Source organism: Camellia sinensis, chromosome 15, assembly GCF_055761805.1.
Source record: "Camellia sinensis isolate YWXY chromosome 15, ASM5576180v1, whole genome shotgun sequence".
Lineage (NCBI taxonomy): Eukaryota > Viridiplantae > Streptophyta > Magnoliopsida > Ericales > Theaceae > Camellia > Camellia sinensis.
The window spans coordinates 52,454,124-52,481,813 of NC_138975.1; the positions used below are offsets into that span (position 1 = coordinate 52,454,124).

Consider the following 27,690-nt stretch of genomic DNA (forward strand, 5'->3'; position numbering starts at 1 on the left):
TTTCAAAGTTAAAATCTTCCACAGGGGATATGCATTTCAACTCCCCCTCTATTTCCTCTTATAAAAAAAAAGTATTCGGGAACATCATGAATGAGTCTATCCAACGTTCAATTGTTTTACAGTTCATATGTATACCCACCAATCTACTTTTCAATTTCTATTCAATTCAGTCCCAAAATTTGCTATCCATGGTACACTTTATATTTCATGTATTTAGTTGTTCCTCATTAAAGCAAGATACAAAACTTCCCAACCAGTTGGGTAAAGTGAGCAAAACAAGCGGGCCATTGCTTAGATCAAGAACTTCACATGATCTTGTGCAATCCAACGTTCAGATCAGACGATATGGAGATCAGGAGAGGGAGAGAGTGACTCCATACAGCTTTAAAGACTCGTTTCTGATGCGCTCTGACTGACTGGGAAGGTTTGCGAGCGTTATACCTGATATCGAAGATGTGGATTACAGGGTCAGCTGAACCAGACGTAATGTATAATCCATCGGGGGACCATGCCTGATTTATCAGAGCAGACTGTGACTCGCTGCTTTCTTGCTTCCACCCGAATGCATGGATTTCCGTCTGCCTCAATCTTATATCAAACAATCGAAGCTGCCTCTCTGGAGTCCTGCAGAAGGGATGTTTTGGCTGAACTTTAGGGCAACAACATAGAGTAAAAAACATGAGAAAACATTTTGCATTTACAAAGACACCAGAAATAAAAAAATAATTATAATAAACTTGCCATTCCATGATTGAACGTGTTTCCCTTGTGATCCTACAATTTCCAGCTTAGGCATAACATTAATAGGCAGCTATTTTGACTAGTAGCTTATATTTTATCCATCCGAAAGTAGAAATAGGTGTCAAAATACTTCATTGCTGCAATATTTGGGAACCATCAATATAACTCCAAATATTGAGAAACTAGAACATAATCCAAAATAATCATTTCACATATAAATTCTGAACCTACCAAGTTCAGTTGAAAGCTCCAAATCTAGGCTATATCCAACAACAAACAAGGCTTCCCATCAGTCACTGGACACTGCCACATCTGGGGAGGGTCAGTTAGTATCCAAAATATTGGTAAAAAATATCTCACATGTAACCTTTTTGAGGCCCAGACATATTTCCATACAAAATTCTGGGAGTTCCAAGTTTATGTGAAGCGAAGACTCACATCACCTAGGTACAAAGAGAATGTCTAGTGTATAAGCGTGAGGGAAGCCAGCCTAACTTCACAAACTAGCTTTTGGGGTTCAATTCTACTAAAAACCGTGGCACATGGTATCAGAGCTAAGTACTGCAGAAATGAATAGGGTGCATGTACAGAGCCCTGCATGCTAGGCATGAGGAAGGATGGAAAGGCTCTTCCTCCATCTACACCCACCAGTTTTGACGCTCTTCCTTCTGCTTATGTGGACTCAGATATTCCTGAATGACGCTATCCTCTTCGTACTCATCAAACATCAGTAAGATCTGATTGCGTCCAAGTATTTGGAGCAACTAGATCACAAGATGACAAAATGGAAATTTTGTGTCCAAACTGATGTTGTTAGATTCAACCCAAAGACACAAGTTCAATCTGAAATGGTCCAACTGTCAAGGCACGCCGTTGCACCGTAACTGAAGGTGGTTTTCAGGCAGATCCCTTTGTTTCAGCCTCCAATTTTGCGAATTTACCATTTTAGGAAACTTTTGTTTTGTTAATTACTTTCTCTAGAAGATTCACTTTTCAGTGCCAATTGTTTTGACTGTCTCCTTGATTTTCTAGTTTTCAGATTTGGGGTCAACACAAATATTCCACTTTTTGCAATTTTCTGTCTTCTTTTATTTATAGGAATGCTAACCACCACATGGTTAATGTTGGTATCTGTGCAAAAATTGCATTATATGAAAGTGTAGTATAGGAATATGCAAAATGTGTATTACAATTGTAAGTTTTTTGCATTATTTGGCTCTTAATGAACGCCCAATAGACCGTAGTTAGCACGACCTTTTATTTATAGCATAATTAGCTCAATTAGTCATTTCTTTTTTGGGTTTGGGACTTCTCTTTATTATAAATAAGAGTTGTAAACCTCACGACAAATCAGTTTTGAGTAGAATAAAATTCCAAACATTAAGTGGGGGCATCTTTATGAACCCAAAAGGTAAAATGACGGAGCATACAAGTGATAGCAAAGGGCCATTTATAATAGATGAAAAAATTATCCTAGGAGCAGTAATGATTCAATGAAGCATAGCATGAAAATAACAATTGCATAGATCACAAGAAGATTTGATTGTAAGTACTGAATGTTGCTTACCCAGTCTGAACCATGAATAGATTGAAGTCGCATGGATTAGGTAGAACACTCATGCATTTGCTTTCTATTTGATGTTTGTAGTCCGCTCTTCCCGCCAATAAATCAAACCCAATAATTCTCTTGTCTGCACCAACAGATAATATAGTCTGCTTTTGTTGCATCCCAGCAACTCCCATTACAGCGGACGAATGCTGATTCCTGTGCAATGATTTCGGTTTCCACAAGTCTTCCCCGTCTTTATCAGTCCAGAGTACTACCGCATGATCACTGCCACCAGTAACGAAACAGACATTGTCCCATGGCATGAAAACTATGTTGTTGATGATGCCCTTAAGATGAGGCTTTGCATCTAAGAAACTTACACGTGTTGTCTGTCGATGCACAACATTCAAAATTGGAGAGATTATTTTTATCAGCCATAGTTGATATTATTTAACACAACAACTGGGCAAGCATGCCATGGCATAAAAAACAATTAGGCTAACATCAGATAACTTGGTTCTAAGCCAACTTTCACCTACTCCATAGAGACATATGAACTGCCCAAATTCCAGCATTTTTTTTCCCTTCATTGTTCCTATTTTTTTATTTGACATTAACATAATAAGAAACGTGCAACACATGTACACAAGAATTCAAGAAAAGGGAAAAAGAAGCATGAAATACCAAAGGAGACGCCATCATAGATGAGAATTACGTTGTTGCACAAATTATGAGTAAATGACGTCTGAAAGTTAAATACCAAAAAAGGAATGCCGAAACACAGTTTAAGCTTGAGTTTTTTTTTATATCCAATATTACACCACCTTAATCCATGGTAATTATAAGAACTTCATTAAACCTCGATGAAAGACACTACCCAAGCCCCTGCACTAAGTGCACCTTATTTCTCAGTACAAAAGACACCCGTTATAGGAACTGTTCAAACAATATACCCTTGGATGGCATCCTACACCTCAATGGTTCATAAATAAATTACTTTTCAGCTTGCGGAAGAGAATGATGAGCGAGGAGATATTATAGGGCACATACAAATTCTAACAACTGTCAGACGATACCAAAAAAATAATAATAAAATTAGTTAAAAGCATCTCATTCATAGAAAACCATTTAAACAAGCTGAGCAGCTATGTAACTACGTCAAATACTAGGCAGCTACCAATGGAGACAAGATGAGGATACAAATTCAACACAACACAGGCATAACATAACAAATGGTGATTAGGGTTGAGGCATGCCCGGTGCACAACTTGCAACAACTAAAAAGGGCATGGACATTATCTAATGTTGGTATTACAGGTGTGGGGTGCTGGGATGGGTGGCTTGGGCATGGACCTCACCTTCAGCATTGCACCAAGTAGCTATCATCAAAATTGAATGCATTCTCATGCTTGACAGCCCAAATTTGTACCAGACAACTAAAATTTTTATTTGCTACACCCTGTGAAAGCACCTCTCCACGAAGAGTGTTACCCGAAAACCTTAATACCCTAGCAATTTACATTTCGGAACACATTTCAAAACATGATACACTTTCATTCAAAAAAGATATTTTAGCGATCCCAAATTTCTATATAATTTCTTTAAATTTTTTATAGGAGGAAAAATAATCAAATATAATTTTTGGATGACCAAATATCAAACAAATAGGCCATAATGTTTCTAGAATTGTGTTTTTACATGATTAATATAACCATATTTCATTGGTTGTATAACTATTGGACTATAATTGTTATCATATAGATTTAGTAGTCTCTTAAATTCTAGGAGTGTGATCTATACAATCCTACTAGTATTGTACCATATTTTAGAGCATATGGTGTACCACATTCTCATTCCCATTCTTTGTACTGAAACAATCCGCATTCCAGTTAACATAGTCTGAGACACATATTTCATAAACCCCATCATCCAATAATGTGTGCCTCTCAAGCACTTCATGCTTGCCAAATGTCTAGAAAAGGATTACTAAATCTTCTACGGTAAGAAATGGGTTTATGGTCAGATGCTATTCACATATAATGAAGTTGGTGCTTGACATGGATGACAAACGTGGTAGCAGTAAGTAAGCAGACTGCAGAGAGAAAAAAACTTGAAATTGGCAATTATTACCTTTCCCTTTCTATATGCAAATGCAAACGACTGCACAGAGCTCATAATTTGAATTACTGCAACTAAATACAACACAAGTGAATAAACAGAACTTGGCAACTTCACAAATGCATACTTAGCATACATAGGTCATAACTCATAAGTGGCACAATTTTTGAACCATGACCCTTAAAGACATACATGATTTTATTACCCGATGGCCACTGATATTCAATCAACTTCGCACACACGACTGACATTGGAGGAGTATCTAATCCAGCAGCAAACATGACAGAAAGTGGACACAACTACTGTATATTGGCAAATTCTATTCTTGTAAACTCATATACGTGTACACGCATAAACTGTGTTCCTAAGATGTAACTGTAAGTGACAATCACTAATTCAACAGAATGAAGTAGAAAATTACTCCGTGCATTCAAAAGCACATCCAGGCATGCATATCTATGTGGTGAGTGGTACAAGCATACGAATTTTCAGGAAACCATTTTTGAACCATGACCTTACCCCTCTTGTTTTATTGAGATCTATGACTGATATCTGAGAGTCCCCCCCATCAGCACTGTATACAGAAAATAAGCTGTTTCCCTCTGGGTGCCATGCTATATCTTCTGGCCATCTCCTCTGCTTTTGGGATACGCAGTCAGTGGAACTTAGTAGATTGGCACTTGATCTGCAATTTCAAAGCAATAAGCGTAAAAAATTAAATTTGCAGTTTAATCCTTTCCAGCATTTCTATATGGCACATGCTTAGGTTGGTCATAGAAAGACTTATAGCAGTGCCAGCTAGGAACTTGAATTATGTAGGCTAAATTATATTGATCTCTCCTGAGGTTCCAATAAAATACAATAAGCCCCACAAGTTTGACATGATTATACTGACCTCCCTTTTAGTAAGAGTAAAACAAGTGTAACTAATGCAGATGGTGTATGAACACAACGCATGCATAAGCAAGGTAAAATATAGATTTCAGTATGAAAAGATGACAACTTTTTTCATCCATATTACTACTGGTACGAATTATGGCACGGGTAGAAAGTGTTCTGAGAATTTAAACCTTAAGGAGCATAACATAATTATGTTAAACTTGTGGGCACATTGTTTTTCTTAAACCTTAAAGGAGGTTAGTGTAATTTATACATGTTGGGCATCTTTCATTAAAAAGAGGTCATGGTTCCTGAATGCTATATAGAAGAATAAGATGCAAAGAGAGAATAGGCTTTAATATGAAGTGAGACCCACACACGTTTTAGAGTTATTTGTTTTCTATTTCACTCCCATTACAAGCTTGCATGAAAGGTTCAGTGCGGCAGTTGATGCAGCATTTGATCCTCCATTGAACAATTTTTTTTTTTTTGATAAATAAAAATTTATTAAGAAAGCATCCAAAGGAATAGAAAACCAACCCCTCAAACAGGGACCTAACCAACTAAATCATCAACAAAGTCTAAAACAGCAAATAAATTAGGATCCACTATTCCCGACACCCAACTGTACAAAACACTGCAAAACCGAGACTCTAACTGAGCCATCGACTGACAACTCCCTTGAAAAACCCGACGATTCCGCTCCAACCAAAGCAACCACATCAAACACAAAGGAGCTAATGCCCAGGCTCTCCGCCGTCTCTTCCCAACTCGCCCCCCCCCCCCCCCCTTCTCTCAACAACAAAGCATATCCATGACCTGCTTTGGCTAAAACCCGCATCACTCCAAAAAAAGAAAAAACAAGTACTCACAAGCGAGAAGCAACCGGACAATAAATAAGCAAGTAATCCACTGTCTCCGCATCCGCACAACACATGCACATCAATTCACCAAAATATGATGCCGACGGATCAAATTATCAATAGTCAAAATCCTACTAAAAACTGCCGTCCACACAAAGAAAGCTACCTTCGACGGAACACCAAATACCCACAAGTGATGCCAAGGGAAAGACCCCCCACCACTGCCACACAAAGTCCCATAAAATGACAAGACGGAAAAAACACCTTTCGCACGTGGAACCCCCCCCCCCCAACTAAAACATCCTCCCCCTCCCGGCCGACCTTAACCTTATACAAAAAGGCCAACAAATCCGCTAACTGCCTAACCTCCCAATCCTGAGTTTGCCGACGAAGCACTATATCCCAAACCAACCCCTCACCTCCTCCACCAAAATATGAAGCCACCATCACATCATAATCCACCGCCAACTAAAAGATCAAAGGGAAATACTCCTGCAAAGTAATCTCCCCACACCACTGATCCTTCCAAAACCGCACACACACTTCATTACCCACGCGATATTGGATTTAATCCCAAAACCCAACCCTACCCAACCAAATATCTTTCCACAACCCGCACCCACCATTCACCCCTCCTCGGTACACCATTCACCCCTCCCCAACCCATACTTAGACGCCAACACCCTCCGCCATAGCTGATCCCGTTCATTGAAAAACCTCCATAACCACTTTCCCAATAAAGCCAAATTAAATTTACACAACCTCCTCAACCCCAACCCCTCATCCTCCTTAGGACAACAAATCTGCTTCCAATTAATGAGATAATACCAAAACTGTTAAACCCACTAAACCTAACCCACTACTACCTACCACACACACTCACCTCCTCACCTAACCTACCACTACCACCTCCACTTCATCCCCTACCACTTCACCTACTACCTTCTTCTCTTCTATATATTTGATCATTGTAAACATAACAAAATATCAATATACACAACAATCTTGTAATACAACATCAATCAATAATACATATATTTCTACATGGTATCAGAGCTATAGGTTAGCTCTTGGTGAACTTCACCTTCCGGCGGGCGGCAACCTTGCCTTCACCGCCCGCCGGACCCTAACCTGTTACATAATCAAATCTCAAACAGACCTGATTCACACCTCACAAAACATCTCATTTCATTCATCTGTTTCGTACCCTGTTGGCCTTCTTCCTTACCTTGCCGATCGGCGCCACCGCGCTACTTGCCTTGCTGTCACCGCCGTTAGACTTTCCGGCGTTGGTTCTCTACTCGCCACCAGTGCTCTTCGCTTGTCATTTCTCTCCGGCGCAACCCCCCAGAACCGTCGCCCAGCGTCTCGCCGGCCTACTCCTCTCCGCCGCCGCCGTTCATTATGGCTTGCTGAAGCCGCTCCTGCAGCGCCGCAGCCGTGGCCACTGCTCCCATCCAGTAGGTCTCCATTCCCCGAGAGAGAGAGAGAGACTCCTTCCGGGCTAGGTTTTTGGCCACCCAAAACGGTAGCTGACCGCGGCAAGAAATCGAAGGTCACCGATAGAACTCAGGACGAACATTCCGATCACATTGACACTGACCTTGTCCTCTCGATCGAAAAGTTGCAGGAGGTCCAAGACGACCTCGACAAGTTTAATGAAGAAGCTAGCGAGAAAGTTTTGGAAGTAGAGCAGAAGTATAATGAGATCCGCAGGCCTGTCTATGTTAAACGGAATGAGATCATCAATTCTATTCTTGACTTTTGGTTGACCGCTTTCTTGAGTCATCCTGCACTTGGTGATCTTTTGAGCGAGGAAGACTCAAAGATTTTCAAGTACCTAGATTCTCTTGAGGAGAATAAAGAAGAAAAGAGCAAACAACACAGGGGGGACATAGCACACACTGTCACTCTCTCTCTCTAATAATCACCCCCACATGCCTCAAGATATTTCACGTGGGTACTCCACCTCCATAGACACATCAAATATTTTATTCACCCAAAATCATCATTTTCCACCGCCCCACTTTTTAAACATATTATTATTATTATTATTATTATTATTATTATTTTAAATATATTATTATTATTTCTTTCTTTTATTTTTATTTTTATTTTTTTTTTCACTTTATTAAAAAAAAAAAAAAAAAAAACAATTGCAACCAATTTACAAATTTGCACAATACACTCATTTTATTCATATCGGGATCAACCCCGATCCACATTTTACACAAAAAAAAAAAAAAAAAAAAAAAAAAACAACAACAACAACAAAAATCCACAACAACAGCTTTGTTTTCTTTTCTGCAGACGGCCACCCACCGACCTACTCTGCCGCCGGTCTCTTCTTTTTGCCTCCGTCCTGGGCGGCCCTTGCCGGTGTTGCCTCCGTGTTTCCCACTCCACTGGGCATGATCACTACTCCCTGCTCCTCCACTGCAGCATATGGCGGCCCTCCAAATCGGAACATCACGGTGGCCTTCCACTTCAGCTCCTTATTTTCTGCTTTCAGCACACTTATCTCTGCTCGCGCATCCTTATACATGCGTTGGAGCAGAGCCAGTTGGGCGTTTAACTGCTGCACCTCATTTGTCCTACTCTGCAGCCGGTTCGACAAATTTGTGACCGCCGTCATGGTTTCCACACATGACTTCAAGGTATACTGATTGGCCTCCACATCTGACTGCACTGCCATTCTTTGCTCCACCAACCGCATCGGAAAGTTCAACGGAGCAAACTCCGGGGCGCTTGGTTGAGGTTCCAGTGCCACCGCACCAGTTCTCTCTCTTGTTGGCTCGTTGAGGTCGGGAAAGAGGGTGAGCAGTCCACGGGAAGACGAAGCCATTTTCTGGGCAACAGAGTATTACAGCGTATTATAGAGTTTCTCTCTCAGCAACCGCAGAGTTTTTCAGAGGTTTTGTAGCAAGTTTTGTCTCTGCCTCAGCCTCAGCATCAACCTTGGTTAAATAGCCAAGGCAGCCACGCGCATCGCGCGCCTCTTGACGCCAGCCGACCAACGGGCGCGCAAGCCAAGGCGCCCACGTGCCTCGCCATCATATCTGGCACACCTTTTGATGAATTGGGCACGCCTTTTGATGACACCCCTTTTGAGGGCACGCCTTTTGAGGGCTCGATATCTACATCCATGTATATTTTTTGGGCAGCCTATATACACACTCCTACAGTGTCTTCTACACCGGTCAGCTTTATCAATCCCTTTGTTTCAACCTCAAATAGGTTTCTATCTTCACACCTATTTGAGTTTGAGGGGGGGTTATACACAGTATCATGTATAAGTCGCTCATGGCGCACTGTGCACCACCACAACCTCTGCTACACCGGTCCGACATGACCCCGTAAACTGTCCTTCTACAACGGTCCGACATGACCCCGTAAACTGTCTTCTACATCGGTCCGACATGACCTCGTAAACTGTCTTCTACAACGGTCCGACATGACCCCGTAAACTGTCCTGCTACAACGGTCCGACATGACCCCGTAAACTGTCTTCTACATCGGTCTGACACGACCACACAGTGTCTGCTACATCGGTCCGACATGACCCCGTAAACTGTCTTCTACAACGGTCCGACATGACCCCGTAAACTGTCCTGCTACAACGGTCCGACATGACCCCGTAAACTGTCTTCTACATCGGTCTGACACGACCACACAGTGTCTGCTACAACGGTCCGACATGACCCCGTAAACTGTCTGCTACAACGGTCTGACACGACCATACAGTGTCTCCTATCCTGTTTTATTTTATTTATCAGTTTATTTTTCTGTTTTGTAACTCTCTCCAAACTCAAGTTGGTTTGTGTCTAACCTCCTTGAGTTTGAGGGGGGCTGTTAAACCCACTAAACCTAACCCACTACTACCTACCACACACACTCACCTCCTCACCTAACCTACCACTACCACCTCCACTTCATCCCCTACCACTTCACCTACTACCTTCTTCTCTTCTATATATTTGATCATTGTAAACATAACAAAATATCAATATACACAACAATCTTGTAATACAACATCAATCAATAATACATATATTTCTACAAAAACTCCCTACCATCATTTCCCCACAAAAAGTCTCATTGCAACTTCTCCAAATGGCGAGCCACTAACATAGGAATGACATAGACCGGCATAAAATAAGTCGGTATACTACTCAATACACTCTTCACCAAAGTTAGCTTTCCATCTTTAGACAGATATTGTAGCTTCCACCCTGCCAACCGATGCTGCACCCTCTCTAACACCCCATCCCACACCCCTTTCGCCTTATAAAGAAGCCCCAAAGGCAAACCCAAATAAGACACTGGCAAATAAGACACCTTACAATCCAAAATGGCTGCCAAAGTCGAAAGATGGCCGACCTCCCCTACCGGAATTATTTCCGACTTGGCCAAATTCACCTTCAGACCCGAGAATGCCTCAAAGCATAGCAAAACACAGCACAAATGCTCTAATTGCTCCGCATCAGCCCCACAAAAAATCAAAACATCATCAACATATCAAAGATGAGAAACACCAACCCCATCTCCCACTGAAAAACCTACCAACAAACCGCCCTGCACCGCCCGAGACAACAACAAACTCAGCGCTTCCATGACAAGAATGAACAACAAAGGGGACAATGGATCCCCCTACCACAAACCCCAAAATATCTGGAAGTAACCCGCCAACATCCCATTCACCAATACAGACATCCGTACCATCAAAATGCAAAACCAAATCCACCGCCTCCACTGTTCCCCAAAACACATCCGCTCCATGACGGACATCAAAAAAACCCCAACTGACATTATTATAGGCTTTCTCAATATCCAACTTACAAATCACTTGACTATACTCCTTGCAAACGAGAATCAACACTCATTAGCCACTAACACTGCATCCAGAATCTGATGCCCACCTACAAAAGTATTATGTGATTCTGACACCACCTCCCCACACTTGCAACTGAAGCTTATTGGCCAAATTTTTCGCTAAAAGCTTGTACACACTTCCCAACAAACTAATTGGCCAAAACTGTTGAATATCCTCAACCCCTCCCACCTTAGGGATCAAAGCAATAAAAGTCGCAGTGAAACTCTCCTCAAACTGGCCCACCTGATAAAATTACCCATTACAGCCATCACATCCCCCTTTACAACACCCCAACAATGTTGGAAAAAAGCCATAGTAAAGCCATCTGTGCCCAAAGCCTTATCTCCACTCATCCCCTTCAAAGCACCCACCACCTCCTCTTTTGAAAACGACTGCTCCAACCTATCAGAATTTGAGATCCTACTAAACTCCACACCATCAACCCCCGAGCACCATCCCTCCCCCTGTCTCCTAAACAAATGCTCATAAAACCCAACAATCCCCATCCGAACCTCCTCTGCTTCCGACAACTCCGCCCTATCCACCTTAATCTTCCCAATCTAATTTACCCTCCTATGTGCATTTGCCATCCGATGAAAAAACTTTGTATTACAATCCCCTTCCTTCAGCTACAAACACCTCGATTTCTGTCTAAAACTGACCTCCTCCATCTAAGCAATCCAAACAAAATCAGCCCGCAAGCGCTCCTTCTGAACCACCTCCTCGTCAGTCAAACCCACATCAATTTTCACAGAATTCAAGATCTGCAATTGAGCCAACACCTCCACCTTCTGCCCATCCAAATGACCAAAAGCTTCCTTATTCCATTGTTTCAAGTCCACCTTCAGCAATTTTAACTTTAGTGCCAACATATGACTCGGAGATCAGAACATAACATAACTCGCCCACCATCGTTTCACCCTATCTGCAAACCCATCAGAACGAAACCACATATTCTCAAAACAAAAGGGTGAAGGGCCCCTCTAAATACCCCCACCATCCAACAGAATAGGCCGATGGTCAAAACACACTACATTGCCCCTAAAAAATGCTCCTCAAACTCTCCCGTCACCAGAAAACAATCAATCCAAGAAGAATCACAACCCCAAGACCATGTGTAATCCCCACCCTATAAAGGCATATCCACCAAATGCAACTCATTAGTCAAATCCAAAAAAGCCCGCATGACGCTCGTCATACGGCCCCCTCCCGACCTTTCCCCCAGCCGCCTCACCATATTGAAGTCACCCCCCATACACCATGGCAGCTCTCATCGAAATGCAACACTCTCTAACTCTTCCAGAAACAGCCGCCTCTCCACGCCCTGCACCAGCCTATACACCCCTGTGAATAGGGGTGCAACTCGGGCGGGTTTGGTCGGGTTGGGGGTCTGCCCAAGCCCGACCCGAATTGTATTTGGCAGTGCCCAAGCCCGCCCAAGCCCGACCACGAACCCGAGCATTGCTGCCCAAGCCCGGCCCGAGCTTTGTATTTTGAACTCGGGTTAGCCCGAATTGCCCGAGTCCAGAAACCTGTAGGTAGATCTAAGGGTAGACATAAAATATGCTAATCTAATGGTAGAAGACTAACCAAAAAAAAATAAAAAATAAAAATTAAGACTAACTCTTTTACTTAATAGAAGACTAACCAAAAAAAAAATAAAAAATAAAAATTAAGACTAACTCTTTTACTTAATTTATATATATTATATAATTTATTATATTATATATATTATATATTATATAATTTATATAATATATTAAATTCAATTCGGGTTCGGGTTGCTCGGGTTGGCCATTGGTTCTGCCCAAGCCCGGCCCGAATTACAATTCGGGCATCAAAAATTTGCCCAAGCCCGTCCAGATTACAAGATATAGTTGCCCAAGCCCTAAAAAAACTCGGGCTGGGCTCGGGTTGCTCGGGTTGAGCCCGCCCGAGTTGCATCCCTACCTGTGAATACCCATCGAAATCCATCCTCCATACATCTGAACAAACAAGACACTGAAAAAGCCCCAACCTCCTCCTCTCTCACCACCACCCTAGTGTCCTAACAAACAAGAACCCCCCCTGCCACACCAAACGCTCGAAGGAACACCTACTGAATACACCGACCACCCTAAATCTCCTTGACAACCTCCCTACCCATACACTCCATTTTCGTTTTCTGAATACAAACCACATCTACTTTCGCACTCCTCAACAACACCCCCACCGCCACATGTTTCCTCCGTTCATTCAAACCGCCCACATTCCAAGATAATACCTTCAATCTCATTTCAAAAACAACTGCTTCTCCCTCCCCCATCTCACTTTCTTCTCTTGCTCCCCCGAACGCCTATCATAATTAATAGAACACTCCAAATTCCGCAACTCCCTTTCCCCCTTCTGACGTTGGACTCCATTGAACAATTTTGGATGTGTATCCTTGCTTAGAGAAGATTTATATTCTGTCTGCTGCAGTGATTCAGTTTCAATGACAAGTGTAAATTTCTTTTATAATTCATCTTTTCTTTCAGGTCAATCGCAGACTTTAAGGCAGATAGTAGCTTGTAGAGATGGCACTGAAAGGATAAGATATATTTATACATATATCTATAATTTCTTGAGAGACACATCTGGTTAGTTACACAGGCATAGTAAATGATATATTTTGACTCTCTGTTAAAATCTCCCGAGCCTAGGAGAATTGTTGGCACATAAGATTAGTTCCCATACACTGTCTCCTTATATTATATATAGTTTGAAAACACATGAACTACTTTATCTACTTCCAAAACCAGAACTTCTCTACAAGTATCCTAGTTATCTTCAGGAAAAAGGAAAAAAAAAGAAAAAAGAAACAAGAAAAAAGAAGAAAGAAAAAGAAGAGAAGAGAAGAAGAAATTATTCTACACAAGAAAATAAATTTTAGTTTCTTAACATCGTCTTTTTTATGAAAATGTTTAATACAAAAAATAGAAATTAATTAAAATGAAGCAGCTGATTCCTCCACAATTTCATGGTTAAAATTAAGACATTCACCATTTTATAGAACAAATGAAAAATATGGACCAACCAATGAAGGAAGTTGCACATTATGATCAACAAGTAGTTAGGGAACTGCTGAAATAAGTACCCTTTTTCAATGAAACTAAATCGTGATATAGTGTATTCACTGCCCACTAGATCGTCCATATGTGTGTCGTCTAACCATAAACCAATTGTATGAAATGAAAATTTTCATGAAAGAACAATATTTGACACATGCAAAAAGATGTGGATGAAAATTTGAAACATACCCTTTCGCCTGAACTTGCCACAAGTTGACTACTCCATCCAAAGCACTGCAACCATTCCAAAACACTAGGAAGTTAGCTCCAAGAAGACATATAAAACAACTAAAAAATCAATTCTAATCCTCAGTTGCTTCAAAAGTTATGAAAGGTACACATGGAAATATGTTCCTTTAAAAGATGGAACCAAACGATGTACTACATAAGTACCCCACTCAAAACCATTGTTTTACCACCACCCAACATTTTGTAAAAAAGCGAAATTTATCATAGCTAGAGCTTCATAGAAAGTTTGTAAAACAAATTATAAAACTAGGGCCTAGGCTACCTATGAAAGGATTTTGTGTGAGGTTTTTGGCTATGGAAAGCTGTTATTTTACAACATGGAATAAGGCTTATAAGCTTTCCATGTGGAAAAAAATGAATTTTGGCTTGATTTTTAAAAGTTGCATTTTTCAAGATTTCTAGAATTAGCAACTAGAATCATCCAAACAACAACAATTTTATGATTTTAGTGTAAATTTAATGGCCAAAGGGTAGGGTAAAGTATTAGGGTTTAGGCTTGATGTGGTGGTATTTATGTTAGAATATGTCTTAGAATCTTCCTATTATTTGTTTCCTTAGTTAGATTATTCTGTAATTCCTCAATCAGTGTAATTCCTTGATCAGGGCCTTTGGGCTTTCTTTGTAACGGTTGGTTGATTAATATAAAGGGAGTGATATCATTATCACTCTAGATGTCGATTTACCTTCAAAGCAAACATAGTATCAGAGCTTTAGGATTCCAAACCTAGCACCCATTATCGTCTCATCATCACCCAACACCAATCAAAGAGCACTAACTACAACCTAATCAATTTCGGCGCCTAACTATCTCCTACGACTCATTGTACTTGGTTTTCGACTGCTCCTCATGCCTTAGGAGGGATCACAACACTCGTCAGAGCCCTTCTGATCTTCATCGCTTGTCTCCTAGGCCTCTGGCTAGTTCGTGATTCACCCTAGGTCATCTGACTCTGCTTCGTGCTTCGACCCATATCAGGTTGTTCCTTGTGTGACATCGACTAGCTTGTCTAGTCACTCTCTCATCTTCATACAGCTTCGATAGGTTAACATAGGCAACCTATGGTCTGATTGGAATTTTTTATTCTCATTCTCTTCAGTACATCATTTTAAACTTGTGATTGGGTCACCAAGACTGCTACTTTGATTGAAGCTTTACGTTTTATTATTTTATTTAATTTTTGGGGTGATAAATGGCCCCATTAATCTGAGTGTTATGCTCCATTGTGATCTGTGTTAAATTGCTTGCTTATTCCATTCTCTCTTCCTATTATTGTGATTAGTGTTGTGGTTTTTGGTTAAGTTAGTGGCATAGACATGGCTGACCCATCTAGTGAATCCACTACTTTTCACCCAGCTAAAGGGGAGAGTCCCAGTCCAGTTATGACTACTACTTCTAAGAACCTCAACCCTAGCCTAAAAATCACCATCTTTTTGTTTAATGGTCAAAATTACCTTACATGGTCTCAATATCTGACATTTTTCTTGAAGAGTAAGGGGAAGATGGGATATGTAAATAGAAGAGTTCAAGCACCAGGTATTACTGATCCTGGCTATGATCAATGGGAGATTACCAACTCTTTGATCATGGGGTGGCTCATTCATTCCATGATCCTAGAGATTGATGAAGGTTACTTATCTATGGAGTCTGCCCAGGATGTTTGGGAGGCAGTAGCTGTTATATATTCCAGAAAGGGAAATTTTCCTTAGTCATTTGAGTTGCGCTGGTCTATTGAGCGCTCAGTTCAGGGGGCGCAGATAGTCCTTTAGAATTACACCTTTTTGACTAATGTTTGGAAATGCCTAGATCATCTCCTAGATTATAAGCCTGACTGTACCATTGATTTAGTTGGTTACAGAAAGTTTCTTGCACAGGAGAGGGTTTTCAAGTTCTTAGAAGGCCTCAATGTGGAGTTTGATCCGGTTCGGAGTCATGTCTTTGGTATGGATGTTCTTTCATCTCTTCAGGAAGCTTTTGCTTATGTTCAGAATGAAGAGAGTCGTCGGTCTACTATGTTACCTCCGACTTCTACAAACCATTCAGAATTACTTTCTGCACCTTTCGGGAAGGATAGTTTGTTCTGTGATTACTGGGCCGACCGAGTCATACCCGTGAGACTTGTTGGAAGCTTCATGGGACTCCATCAGGGAGCCGAGGAGACCGCTCTGGTCATAGAGGTGGTCAAGCTAGTCAGTCAAGAGGACATGGGTCCCACTCTTGTGCTCATCAGCACAATACTGTAGAGATACATGATTCAACTCCGATTATGCAGATGTCTGAGGGACTCTTTGGTATGTCATCCTCTGAGTTTGAGGATGATCTGCGCACTCTACTTGATCGCCGATCTCCTGTTTTTCTAGGTGCATCTTCTGCTTCTTTGTTTGCTTGTTTAGGTAACTTAGCCTCATCTTCTAATGCTTTCTTATCCCATAAGGCCTTGCCTTGGATTATTGATTTTGGTACCTTAGATCATATCTCTGGGTCTTCTGATCTCTTCTCAAACTATACCCTAGTCTCCGGTCAAGACAAAGTTAGGATTGCAGATGGTACTATTTCCTTTGTCTCCGGGAAAGGTTTAATTCGTGCGACCCCTTCCCTACCTTTGTCTTCTGTTTTACATATTCCTAATTTTTCTGTTAACCTATTGTCATTGATTCGTCTTGCTCAAGATTTGAATTGTAATGTAACTTTTTTTTCTTGATTCTTGCCTTTTTAAGACCTTATCATGAAGAAGACGATTAACAGTGGTAGAACAGAAAATGGTCTCTATATCTTAGATCAAACTGATCAACAGGCTCATCATTCCATCCAGTCTCCATCCACCACGAAAGATTTATAGCTATGGCATCAGTATCTAGGACATTCATCTTTTTTGTTACTTAGACATTTATTTCCTTTTGTTTTTATTAAAAATAAAGTCCCTAAGTTTCTTTGTGAGTCATGCCAACTTGGCAAACAACACCAAGCTTCTTTTGCTCCTAGTAATAATAAAAGTTTTGTTTTTTTTTCTTTAATTCATTCGGATGTTTAGGGTCCCTCTCGTGTAATGTCTATGAAGGGTCATCAATGGTTTGTTACTTTTATAGATGATTGCTCTCGTGTTACTTGGGTGTATCTCATGAAAGAAAAAAGTGAGGTTTTTTTTGTGTTTCAAAACTTCCACAAGATGGTTAGCACTCAGTTTAGGGCGATTGTCAAAGTACTGCGTTCTGATAATGTGAGTGAGTATCTTGATTCGAGGTTGGCTCAATATTTTTTCACTCATGGCATTATTCATTAAATATCTTGCACTGACACCCCCCAACAGAACGGGGTTGCTGAGCGCAAGAATCGTTATCTCCTTGATATGGCTCGTTGTATGTGTTTTACTATGGGTGTCCCTTGGGCCTATTGGGCCGAGACTATTCTCACTGCTGTATATCTCATTAACCGTCTTCCTACCCAAGTCTTACAAAAAAAGACACCTCTTCAAGTTCTCTTAGGTTCTGACTCTCTATTTTCCATTCCTCCAAAAACCTTTGGCTGTATCTATTTTGTTCACAATCATTCTCTTTCTCGGGGTAAGATGGATCCTCATTTTCTCAAATGTGTGTTCTTGGGTTACTCCCCTACTCAAAAGGGGTACAAGTGTTACCATCCTCCCTCTCGTAAATGGTTTGTGTTTATGGATGTCACATTTTTTAAGTCTCACTCCTACTTCTCCTCCAATCTTGCATCCCAGTTCTCTCTTCAGGGGGAGTCTTGGAGTGAAAAGAGGCCCGTTACTTCTATTATTCCTAGCTCAATACTGTCATCAGAGATACCTGTTATTCCTGGTCCAATACCACCTCCAGTGGTATCTATTACTAGCAATACAGAATCCGATGTTGCCAAGAACAAAGAAAGGCAGGTCTATGTCAGGGATAAGGAAAGGCAACAAGTTACTTGGATATAAAAAACCATTTTTGTGATCAATCACTGCCGTTTCCTTCTCTTGATGAAGGTCTAGGTAATCCTGAAACTCCTGATATTGCTACCTCTGAGCCTGAGCCTATGCCTATTGATCTTGATATACCCATTGCCAAGAGAAAGGATATGAGATCTTACACTCATCATCTTATTTCAAACTTTGTGTCTTATTCTCGTTTGTCCTCTTCATATAAAGCCATTGTGTTTAAAATTTCCTCTATTAGTATACCTAATCATTTTCAGGATGCTCTTACTACTCCTGAGTGGAAACTAGCCATGGTGGAGGAAATAAAAGTACTTCATAGGAATGACACTTGGAATTTGACTGAGTTACCTAGGAAAAAATGAACTGTTGGATGCAAATGGGTGTATACTGTGAAGCACAAAGCAGATGGTTCAATTAAGTGGTATAAAACTCGGCTTGTGGCAAAAGGTTTTACTCAGACCTATGGGATGGATTACCAAGAGACATTTGCTCCAGTTGCGAAGATGAATTCAATCAGAGTACTTCTCTCTCTAGCAGCTAATCTGGATTAGCCATTTTATCAGTTTGATATGAAGAATGCTTTCCTACATGGGGACCTAGAAGAGGTGTATATGGATATTCCTCATGGCTTTGAAACTCTTCAAACTAAGGGTAAGATGTGTCGACTTTGGAAGTCATTATATGGCCTCAAACAGTTCCTTGGGGCTTGGTTTGAAAGGTTTACTCAAGTGATGCTGAAATATGGTTTCAAACAAAGTCAGGCTGATCATACTTTGTTTGTTAAACATTCCTCTCATGGTAAGACTACAGCTCTCATTGTGTATGTAGATGATATAGTTCTTACAAGAGCTGATATTGAGGAAATCCCTTTGTTGAAGAAGTATTTGGCAAGTGAGTTTGAAATCAAAGACTTGGGGAACCTGAAATACTTTCTGGGGATTGAAGTTGCAAGGTCCAAAGATGGAATTTTCATCTGTCAGAGAAAATATGTCCTCAACCTATTAAAGGAAACTGGAATGCTTGGAAGCAAAGCCTGCGACACACCACTAGAGCCTAATCAGAAACTTTGTGATGATAGTGGGGGAGCAATCGCTGACAGGGGGAGTTATCAGAGATTAGTGAGTAAGCCCATTTACTTATCCCATTTTCATCCTGATATTGCCATTGCCGTGAGTGTGGTTAGCCAGTTTACGCACGCTCCTCATGAAGCACACTTGGCGGCAGTTATGAAAATTTTGAGATCCTTGAAACTTCTTCTGGAAAGGGTCTTTATTTTTCCAAACATGATTATCTTAGTGTGGAAGCTTATACGGATGCTGATCGGGCAAGATCAGTCACTGATAGGAGGTCCACTTCAGGGTATTATACCTTTGTTGGAGGAAATTTGGTTACTTGGAGAAGTAAGAAACAAAATGTGGTTACCTTGTCTAGTGCAAAAGCTGAGTTTAGAACTATAGCATAAGGTGTGTGTGAGCTCTTGTGGATCAAGTTGTTGTATGATCTAGGAATTGAACAGAAAGTCTTCATGTGACTATATTATGATAATAAAGCTGCTATCAGCATAGCTCACAATCCAGTTCAACATGACAGAACAAAGCATGTTGAGGTTGATCGTCACTTCATCAGAGAGAAGCTCACTAGTGACACAATATATACTCCATTTGTGTAGTCTGGTGAGCAACTTGCAGATATCCTCACCAAGGGAGTTAGGAGTAAAACATTTCATGATATTCTTGGCAAACTGGGCATGAGAGATATCTTCATACCAGCTTGAGAGGGAGTGTTAGAATATGTGTTAGAATCTTCCTATTATTTGTTTCCTTAGTTACATTATTCTGTAATTCCTTAATTAGTGTAATTCCTTGATCAGGGCCTTTGGGCTTTCTTTGTAACGATTGGTTGTTAATATAAAGGGAGTGATATCATTATCACTCTAGATGTAGATTTACCCTCAAAGCAAACAATTTATTGTTCTAAGGTTGTGAACAATAACTTGGAAATAGCATGTTTGTGGAAAAGAAGAAGGTTGCAAAGGCATCACACAAAGCCTAGGAATCACCCATGGGAATCTATTAATCTTACCTAAGACTCCCTAGGATCACTGGTAAGGTAGCACAAGGCATCACACAAGCCAAAAAGCTTCACACAATTCTCTAAAACTCAACTCTCTCATAAATAGAAAACTTAAACATCTATTAATAAGCTGTTGGGTTTCCTAATTTTACCAAGAATATTATCTTAAAGCACACGAAACTCATTGATCACTAGACTATTATAGACCTAAATAAATAAAACCTCATGTAATGACCCAAAACATAACTTAAGACAAGGTTTTAATAGATTTAGAAAAGAAAAATGTAGAAATTTAATGTATAAAGAGAAATAGAGAATTGTATTATTGATTGATTTATATTGATGTCTATATATTACAATGATTCATGATTCCTATATATAGAAGAGGGTGAGTGTGTAGTAAGTAAGGAGTAGGTGAAGTGGAGGTGGTAGTGGTGTAGTGGGTTAGGTTTAGTGGAGTAGGTGAGGTGGTAGTGGTGTAGTGGATTAGGTTTAGTGGAGTAGGTTTAAGTGGGTGAAGTAGGTGATAGGTTTTAACAGCCCCCCGCAAACTCAAGGGGATAGGAACTAGCCAACTTGAGTTTGGAGAGAGTAACAAAACAAGAAAAGACATAAAAATAAAAGAGGATAGGAGACACTGTATGGTCGTGTCAGACCATTGGTGAAGACACTAGATGGTGGTGTCATAACGTTGTAGAGGACACTGTATGGTGGTGTCATAACGGTGTAGAGGACACTGGATGGCGGTGTCAGACCGATGTAGAAGACAGTTTATGGGATCATGTCGGACCGTTGTAGCAGACAATGTTGTGACAGTTGTTGTGACAGTTCACAGAGTCTTGCTGGACCCTTGTAGAAACTAACCGGAATCAATGTCGGGACAGCTTACAGAGTCTTGTCGGACCCATAAAGGAGCTAACCGGAATCAATGTCGGGACAGTTTACAGAGTCTTGTCGGACCCCTAAAAAGCCGCACCCTCAAAAGGTGTGCCCAATCTATCAAAAAAGCGTGCCATCAAAAGGCGTGCCCAATCCATAAAAAGGCGTGCCATCAAAAGGCGAGCCCAAGTCATAAAAAGGTGTGCCGGACATGATGGCGAGGCACGTGAGTGCCTTGGCTGGCGCGCCCGTTTGTCGTCTGGCGTCAAGTGGCGCGCGATACGCGTGGCTGCCTCGGCTATTTAACCAAGGTTGATGCTGAGGCTGAGGCAGACAAAAAACTTCTGAAAATCCTCTGAAAAAACTCTTCCTTTGCTGAGAGAGAAACGCTGGAATACTCTGTAACCAACCCGTCTCTGAAACATGGCCTCTTCTTCCCGTCCAGCTACCCAGAACATGGCCTCCTCTTCCCGTGGTCTGCTCACGCTCTTTCCAGAATTGAACGAGTCCACAAGGGAAATAACTGGTGCGGTGGTCAGTGAACCTCAACCAAACACCTCTGGTTTTGCTCCGTTGAACTTTCCGATGTGGTCGGTGGAGCAAAAAATGGCGGTGCAAACTGATATTGAGGCCAATCAGTATACTCTGAAGTCATGTGTGGAAACCATGACTGCGGTCACAAACCTGTCGCACCGGCTGCAGAGTAGGACAAATGAGGTGCAGCAGTTAAACGCCCAACTGGCTCTGCTCCAGCGCATGTATAAGGATGCGCGAGCAGAGATAAGTGTGCTAAAGGCGGAAAACAAGGAGCTGAAGCAGAAGGCCACCGTGATGTTCCGATTTGGAGGGCCGCCATATGCTGCTGTGGAGGAGCAGGGAGTAGTGATCGTGCCCGGAGTAGTGGGAAACACGGAGGCATCACTGTCAAGGGCCGCCCAGGACGGAGGCAAGAAGAAAAGACCGGCGGAATAGGCGAAAAAGTGAGGTCGGTGGGTGGCCGTCTGCAGAAAAGAAAACAAATCTTGTGGTGTTGTGGTTTGTGTTGTTGTGGTTGTTTTTTTTTTTTTTTTTTTTTTTTGTTAAAATTGTGATCGGGGTTGATCCCTGAGATGAATAAAAGATGGTTTGGTGTGCAAAGCTATATGGTATGAATGGAATTTGAAAAAGATTAAAAAATAATGTGAAAGAAAAATAAAGAAAGAAATAATAAAAATATATTTGAAATCAAAATGAAAGATGGGGGAAATAAGGAAAGTGGTTTGGAGAAAATAAATAAAAATAATGGATTTTGAAATCAAATGGAGGAGAGAGAGGGGACAAGCCCATGTGAGAGAAAGAGGGGAAAAATGATAGCCGATGCACCCAAAAATAATCTAGCTGCTATCCACAGGCGCTTAGGGGAAGGAAATGGTAGCAAGAGACGGCCAACACCATATATGGCTATAGCAAAGAAATGGAGTATCAAGCTCAATGGGCTAGGATTTAGACCAGAGAGTAAAGCCACTGGTCCTGTTGAACACACACCTCCAAGGCTCAAATAATCAAAACATGCTTCACGCATTTCCTTCCTTGCTTGATCAGGAGATGCACAAAACACCTTATACAGGGCTCCAGTCATTCCTCCACCAGTTAAAGGATGACGCATGTTGAAAGCATCACCTATTAATAGTGCTCCAGGAGTAGGGTAAGGAGCAGCTGGCATACTTCTATTGGGCATTGTTCTAATACTTCCCTTATCAATTGCAGCTATAAATGAATCATGCAGCTCAGGTGGAACCTGGGGAGCCACCAGAGGGAAGCAAAGCCGAAGGCTGTAAAAGCGAAAAAGGAAAAGAAGGCTCCGGCTAAGACAAAAGCTGCTGTGCCAAAAGCTAAAGCCGCTGTGAAGCCCAAGCCAGCGGCAAAGGCCAAGCCAGCTGCGAAGCCAAAAGCTGCTGTGAAACCGAAGGCTGCCGTGAATCTGAAAGCTGCAGTGAAGCTCAAGGCTGTGGCGAAGCCCAAACCAAAGCTGAAGGCGAAGGATCCTAACAAGAGGCAAATGAGCATGGAGGAGAAGCATAGATTGAGTGTTGGGTTGCAGAGTTTGCCCCAGGAAAAGATGCCACAGTTAGTGCAGATTATGAAGAAGAGGAATTCACATTGGCCTCAAGAGAGAGGATTTAGGCAGTGATGGGAAGGTATGTGTAGAAAATAAGCGGAATAGGTTGAGGTCCGGCGGGCGGCCAAGGCGAGGTTGCCGCCCGCCGGTGAAACGAAAAATATTAAGTGCTTAACCTTGCTCTGATACCATGTAGAAATTTAATGTATAAAGAGAAATAGAGAATTGTATTATTGATTGATTTATATTGATGTCTATATATTACAATGATTCATGATTCCTATATATAGAAGAGGGTGAGTGTGTAGTAGGTAAGGAGTAGGTGAAGTGGAGGTGGTAGTGGTGTAGTGGGTTAGGTTTAGTGGAGTAGGTGAGGTGGTAGTGGTGTAGTGGGTTAGGTTTAGTGGAGTAGGTTTAAGTGGGTGAAGTAGGTGATAGGTTTTAACAAAAAAATATATATATGTTAAAGTGCCTACAAATATAATATGGTGGGGATGAGAGAAAAACGATTCAAAATAAGTATAACCAAAAATAAATATATGAAACGCTATTTTAGTAATAATAACAGAAAAATATTGGAGAAGTAAAAATTGAAAACAAGGTGATAATATACAGCGAATAAATTTGTTACCTAGGTTTGATTATTAAGAAGGAAAGAGAAATTATTAGAGATAATGTAATGCATAGAATCAAAAAAATGTTGCCTCAAGTGAAGGAGTGTTACTGGTGTATTATGCAATCGATATTTACCAACAAAATTAAATGAAAAATTTATAGAACGCCATCGATACTTTACGAGCCAGAATATTAGGCAACTAAAAAACATGTATATAAAATGAATGTAGCTAAGATGGAGATGCTTAAATTGATGTGGATGTGGGACTTATCACTATCAACATCAGTATAGTTTACTATATCCATAAAATGTCAAAGTTTATCAAATGAGAAAACCAATAAGGAAACAACTTGAAAGTAAAGTCATTCAATATTGCCCACAAAAATTTATTTCCATCATTAGAGAGGAATGAAGAAAACCCCAGAAATGATAACAAACATTTTTCAGTTCACACGTGCACTTCCTTTACATTTATGTGTCTATGACCTCCGTGAAACATCAATGACCTCATAAGTATTATAACCAAGAAGTACTATATTTGAACTACAAATTGCGAGCCCTTAGTCATGACAGAACAGCACAACCCATACTAAAGTTTGAATTTGAAAAATTAAGGGCATAAAATATCACAAATTACTCATAAACTAAAGAAAGCCCAAACTACCTCGTCAAGAATAGTTGATCATTTGTCGGACATAACACAAGACTTCTCAACTTTCTCTTGTGTTGACTAGAGATGAGACAACCAGTCTGACAGCGGATTGTGCAAGAAGAAGAGCTCTCACGTATCAGTGGTATCAATTCTGTGTGTTCCTTCTGCTCTGTAATTCATGAGAAAACTTATAATGAAAAATAAATAATAAGCACAAATAAAATCAAGGAAGAAAATGAAGATCAAGCAATACCAAAATGTGAAGAAAACTGCAGTTGCAGAAATTGAATACAATAGGCACACACATACACACCCACAGAAAAAGTAATAATGATAATAAGCCTTTGAAAAGTTGAAACTTTTACCAAACTTCCTTTTTGTCCCTTTAGCTTGAATTTCAGTGGCTTCTATCTCAGAAGTTCTTTGAGATTTGTCCTCCTTATGTTTCACAATACTATTAGTATGACTACGAGCTTGGATCCTAGCTTGAGAATGAGAACCACTTGAAGCTTTCGTGCCAGGCGCCATTTTTATAGGTGGGGAAACTTTTGGGTTGACAGCTGGAACTATGAGTTGTGGTCTAGATTGAGGTTGGTTTTGAGAAGAATCTTCACTGATCTGGAAAGGACTAGCTGACCTTCGCTCAACTTTAACATCTTTAACATCATCTCCTTTAGAGTTTTTGGATGATGTGGCAATGTCACGACCTCTAAGATGAGCTAATTTAGACTGTGAATCCTCCAACCTTCTCTCTGCTTGATCAAGCTGCACACCATTGCAAAAGAGATGATTAGCTATGCCTTCATAAAACAATACCGTAATGATTTGAGTATTAAATGATAAGCATTTGTTGACTCCATTTAGTAAACCACCACAGGAATCAATTCACTAATAGGCAACAATCAATGGATAGTCATTCAGGGTTGGTTTGGCATAAACTAAATAATACAAAAAGTCAAAAAGTCACTATCCTATTTAAGTCACATCATCTTATTTAAATCACATCACTTCTCTAACACATCACATCACATCAAACTCAACCCAAACCCAACCCATATAAGCCAATAAGTCAAAAAGTACACTTTTTTAAAACATCCCAAACCAACCCTCAATATCAATAGCTGATATGGAAGTAATTCCCATAAGCACACCCAGATTCTTTTTCAGGACCATTACATGCAATCACAAATGGTGGATAAATTAGATGTCATTTACCTAAAAAGCCTGAAAATAAAAATAAAAAAACCAATAGAACACACAAAAGAGAATTAAATTTTGAGAAATATGAACTCTTGATATGTCATGAATACTGAAAAAATTGAAGACCATAAGCAAAAGAATTTAGACATAATACGAACGAAGTCAAACAGACGTGCCAGTCTAAGTATTGGAAAGATCCAAAAATGTATTATGACTTAAAGCATATCTTACCGTATAAGTTGCATTAAGTAATGGTTAAAAATAGATTCTGAAACTAAGCACAATCATTTTCATTCAATGTACACAATATCCTCAATGTCGGCCATATCAATATTCTTTGTGCATGGATTCTCACCTGATCTCTTGTGACAGTTCATTTATATGGCTATTTGGTTTGCTTAGGAAATTAGCACCTGCCTAAAGCAGTCACGTCTTAAGTTAAGATATGCCTTCCCATTTCCACTTGTCCTAAACATCATGTATCGTACCATATTTCACCTTGGAACTAACCACAACCATTTCATTCAATGTACAAAATATCCTCGATGTAGGTCAGATCAATATTCAATGGGCATGAATTCTCACGTGAACCACAATCATTTTCACTCAATGCACACAATACCCTCAATGTAGGTCAAATCAATATTCAATGTGCATGAATTCTCACATGATTTATTGTGAGAGTTCATTTATATGGATATTAGATTCAATAAGGAAGTTAACGCCTTCTAAAAGAGTCTCGTCCTAAGATATGCCTTCCCACATTCCACGCATCCTTAAAAAATCACATATCATTCCATATTTCACCTTGGAACTAACCAGTCATTTTCATTCAATGCACGCAATACCCTCAATGTAGGTCAAATCAATATTCAATGTGCATGAATTCTCCCGTGATCTCTCGTGACTGTTCATTTACATGGCTGTTAGATTCAATTAGGAAGTTAGCGCCTTCCAAAAGAGTCTCGTCCTAAAATATGCCTTCCCACTTTCCATGTGTCCAAAAAAAATCACTATCATTCCATATTTCACCTAGATTTATTGCAAATCAATTGCAAGATGAATCAAGTCTGGCATATACCCACGACGTGTAAAGTTCCACTAAAATTAATATCTAAACAAACACGATAATTCATAAGGTATAAATATCCAAGAAACCATTCAATTACTTTACTTTCCAAAGATCATAAACAAAGCATATTTGGTCTTTCAATCTGAAATCAAAAAGATCAAAACTAATGATTCAAGCATCGTAAAAGTTAGCATTTTTTTCTTTTGCAGTTGAAGGGATTTTAAACCCAAAAAGAAAATACCCAACTTTTGTGTACACAATCAAAATTAAAGTTCAAATTTTAGATCCAACTAAGGTTACTACTAAAAAGTGAATTCAATCAGTACAAAGATTGTGAAAAGATTAAAACCCAATAAAGACCCATTTTCAATGATTCATCACATCAATAAATAACTCACATTCAAAAGCTACCCAACACATAAAAATTAAAATCCAATCCAATAAAAATGTTAGAACCTGGGATTTGTAATAGGAGATGCGTTGGCGGAGATGTTCGACTTCTTTAGTGCGGTGTTCGATGAGAGCGACCATGGCTTCTTCTTGTTCGTCTCTGAAGCTGCTACTGTTTGCTGTACCATTCTTGTCGGAGACGATGGCCACTTCGCCGTCCAGCTCTTCTCTCTCCTCTGCCTTGGGCTTCTTCAGAACCGGAGGCGTGCTCATCTTACCACCTCTCTCTCCCTCTCCCTAGTTTTTTTGTTTTTTTGGAGGGGTTGGGTTCTATTTGGGTTTTGTGTCTTTTGGGTTGGGATTTTATTGGTTTTGGTTTTGGAACCTCAAAACAAGCATTTCCATCTACTTATTGCT

The 27,690-nt window shown here is 40.3% G+C and overlaps 1 protein-coding gene across 3 annotated transcripts; it reads right to left on the minus strand.

Moving 5' to 3' along the window:
- LOC114304758 (transducin family protein / WD-40 repeat family protein) lies at positions 1 to 27,690 on the minus strand. Of its 3 annotated transcripts, none has more exons than XM_082909836.1 (7): positions 27,340 to 27,690; positions 24,977 to 25,376; positions 24,624 to 24,780; positions 14,302 to 14,346; positions 4,928 to 5,093; positions 2,309 to 2,679; positions 1 to 624 (listed from the first exon to the last, which is right to left on the minus strand). In XM_082909836.1, exons 1-7 carry the CDS (start codon positions 27,544 to 27,546, stop codon positions 306 to 308), a joined length of 1,665 nt encoding a protein of 554 aa, XP_082765962.1. In that variant the 5' UTR covers positions 27,547 to 27,690; the 3' UTR covers positions 1 to 305. The 3 variants fall into 3 exon arrangements, 2 of the variants coding, with proteins under 2 accessions (XP_082765962.1, XP_082765963.1); XM_082909837.1 differs by having other exon boundaries at positions 1 to 878; positions 27,340 to 27,669; XR_014357054.1 differs by having other exon boundaries at positions 557 to 878; positions 973 to 2,679; positions 27,340 to 27,669.

Excerpts from the sequence above, each read along its gene's own strand:
- LOC114304758 (XM_082909836.1), bottom strand. The coding sequence starts at position 27,546 with ATGAGCACGCCTCCGGTTCTGAAGAAGCCCAAGGCAGAGGAGAGAGAA. Across the intron at positions 5,094-14,301 it reads TGGCAAGTTCAGGCGAAAGG|ATCAAGTGCCAATCTACTAA; the intron begins GTATGTTTCAAA and ends TTGAAATTGCAG. Across the intron at positions 2,680-4,927 it reads ATCTCAATAAAACAAGAGGG|ACAACACGTGTAAGTTTCTT; the intron begins GTAAGGTCATGG and ends GTGCATCGACAG.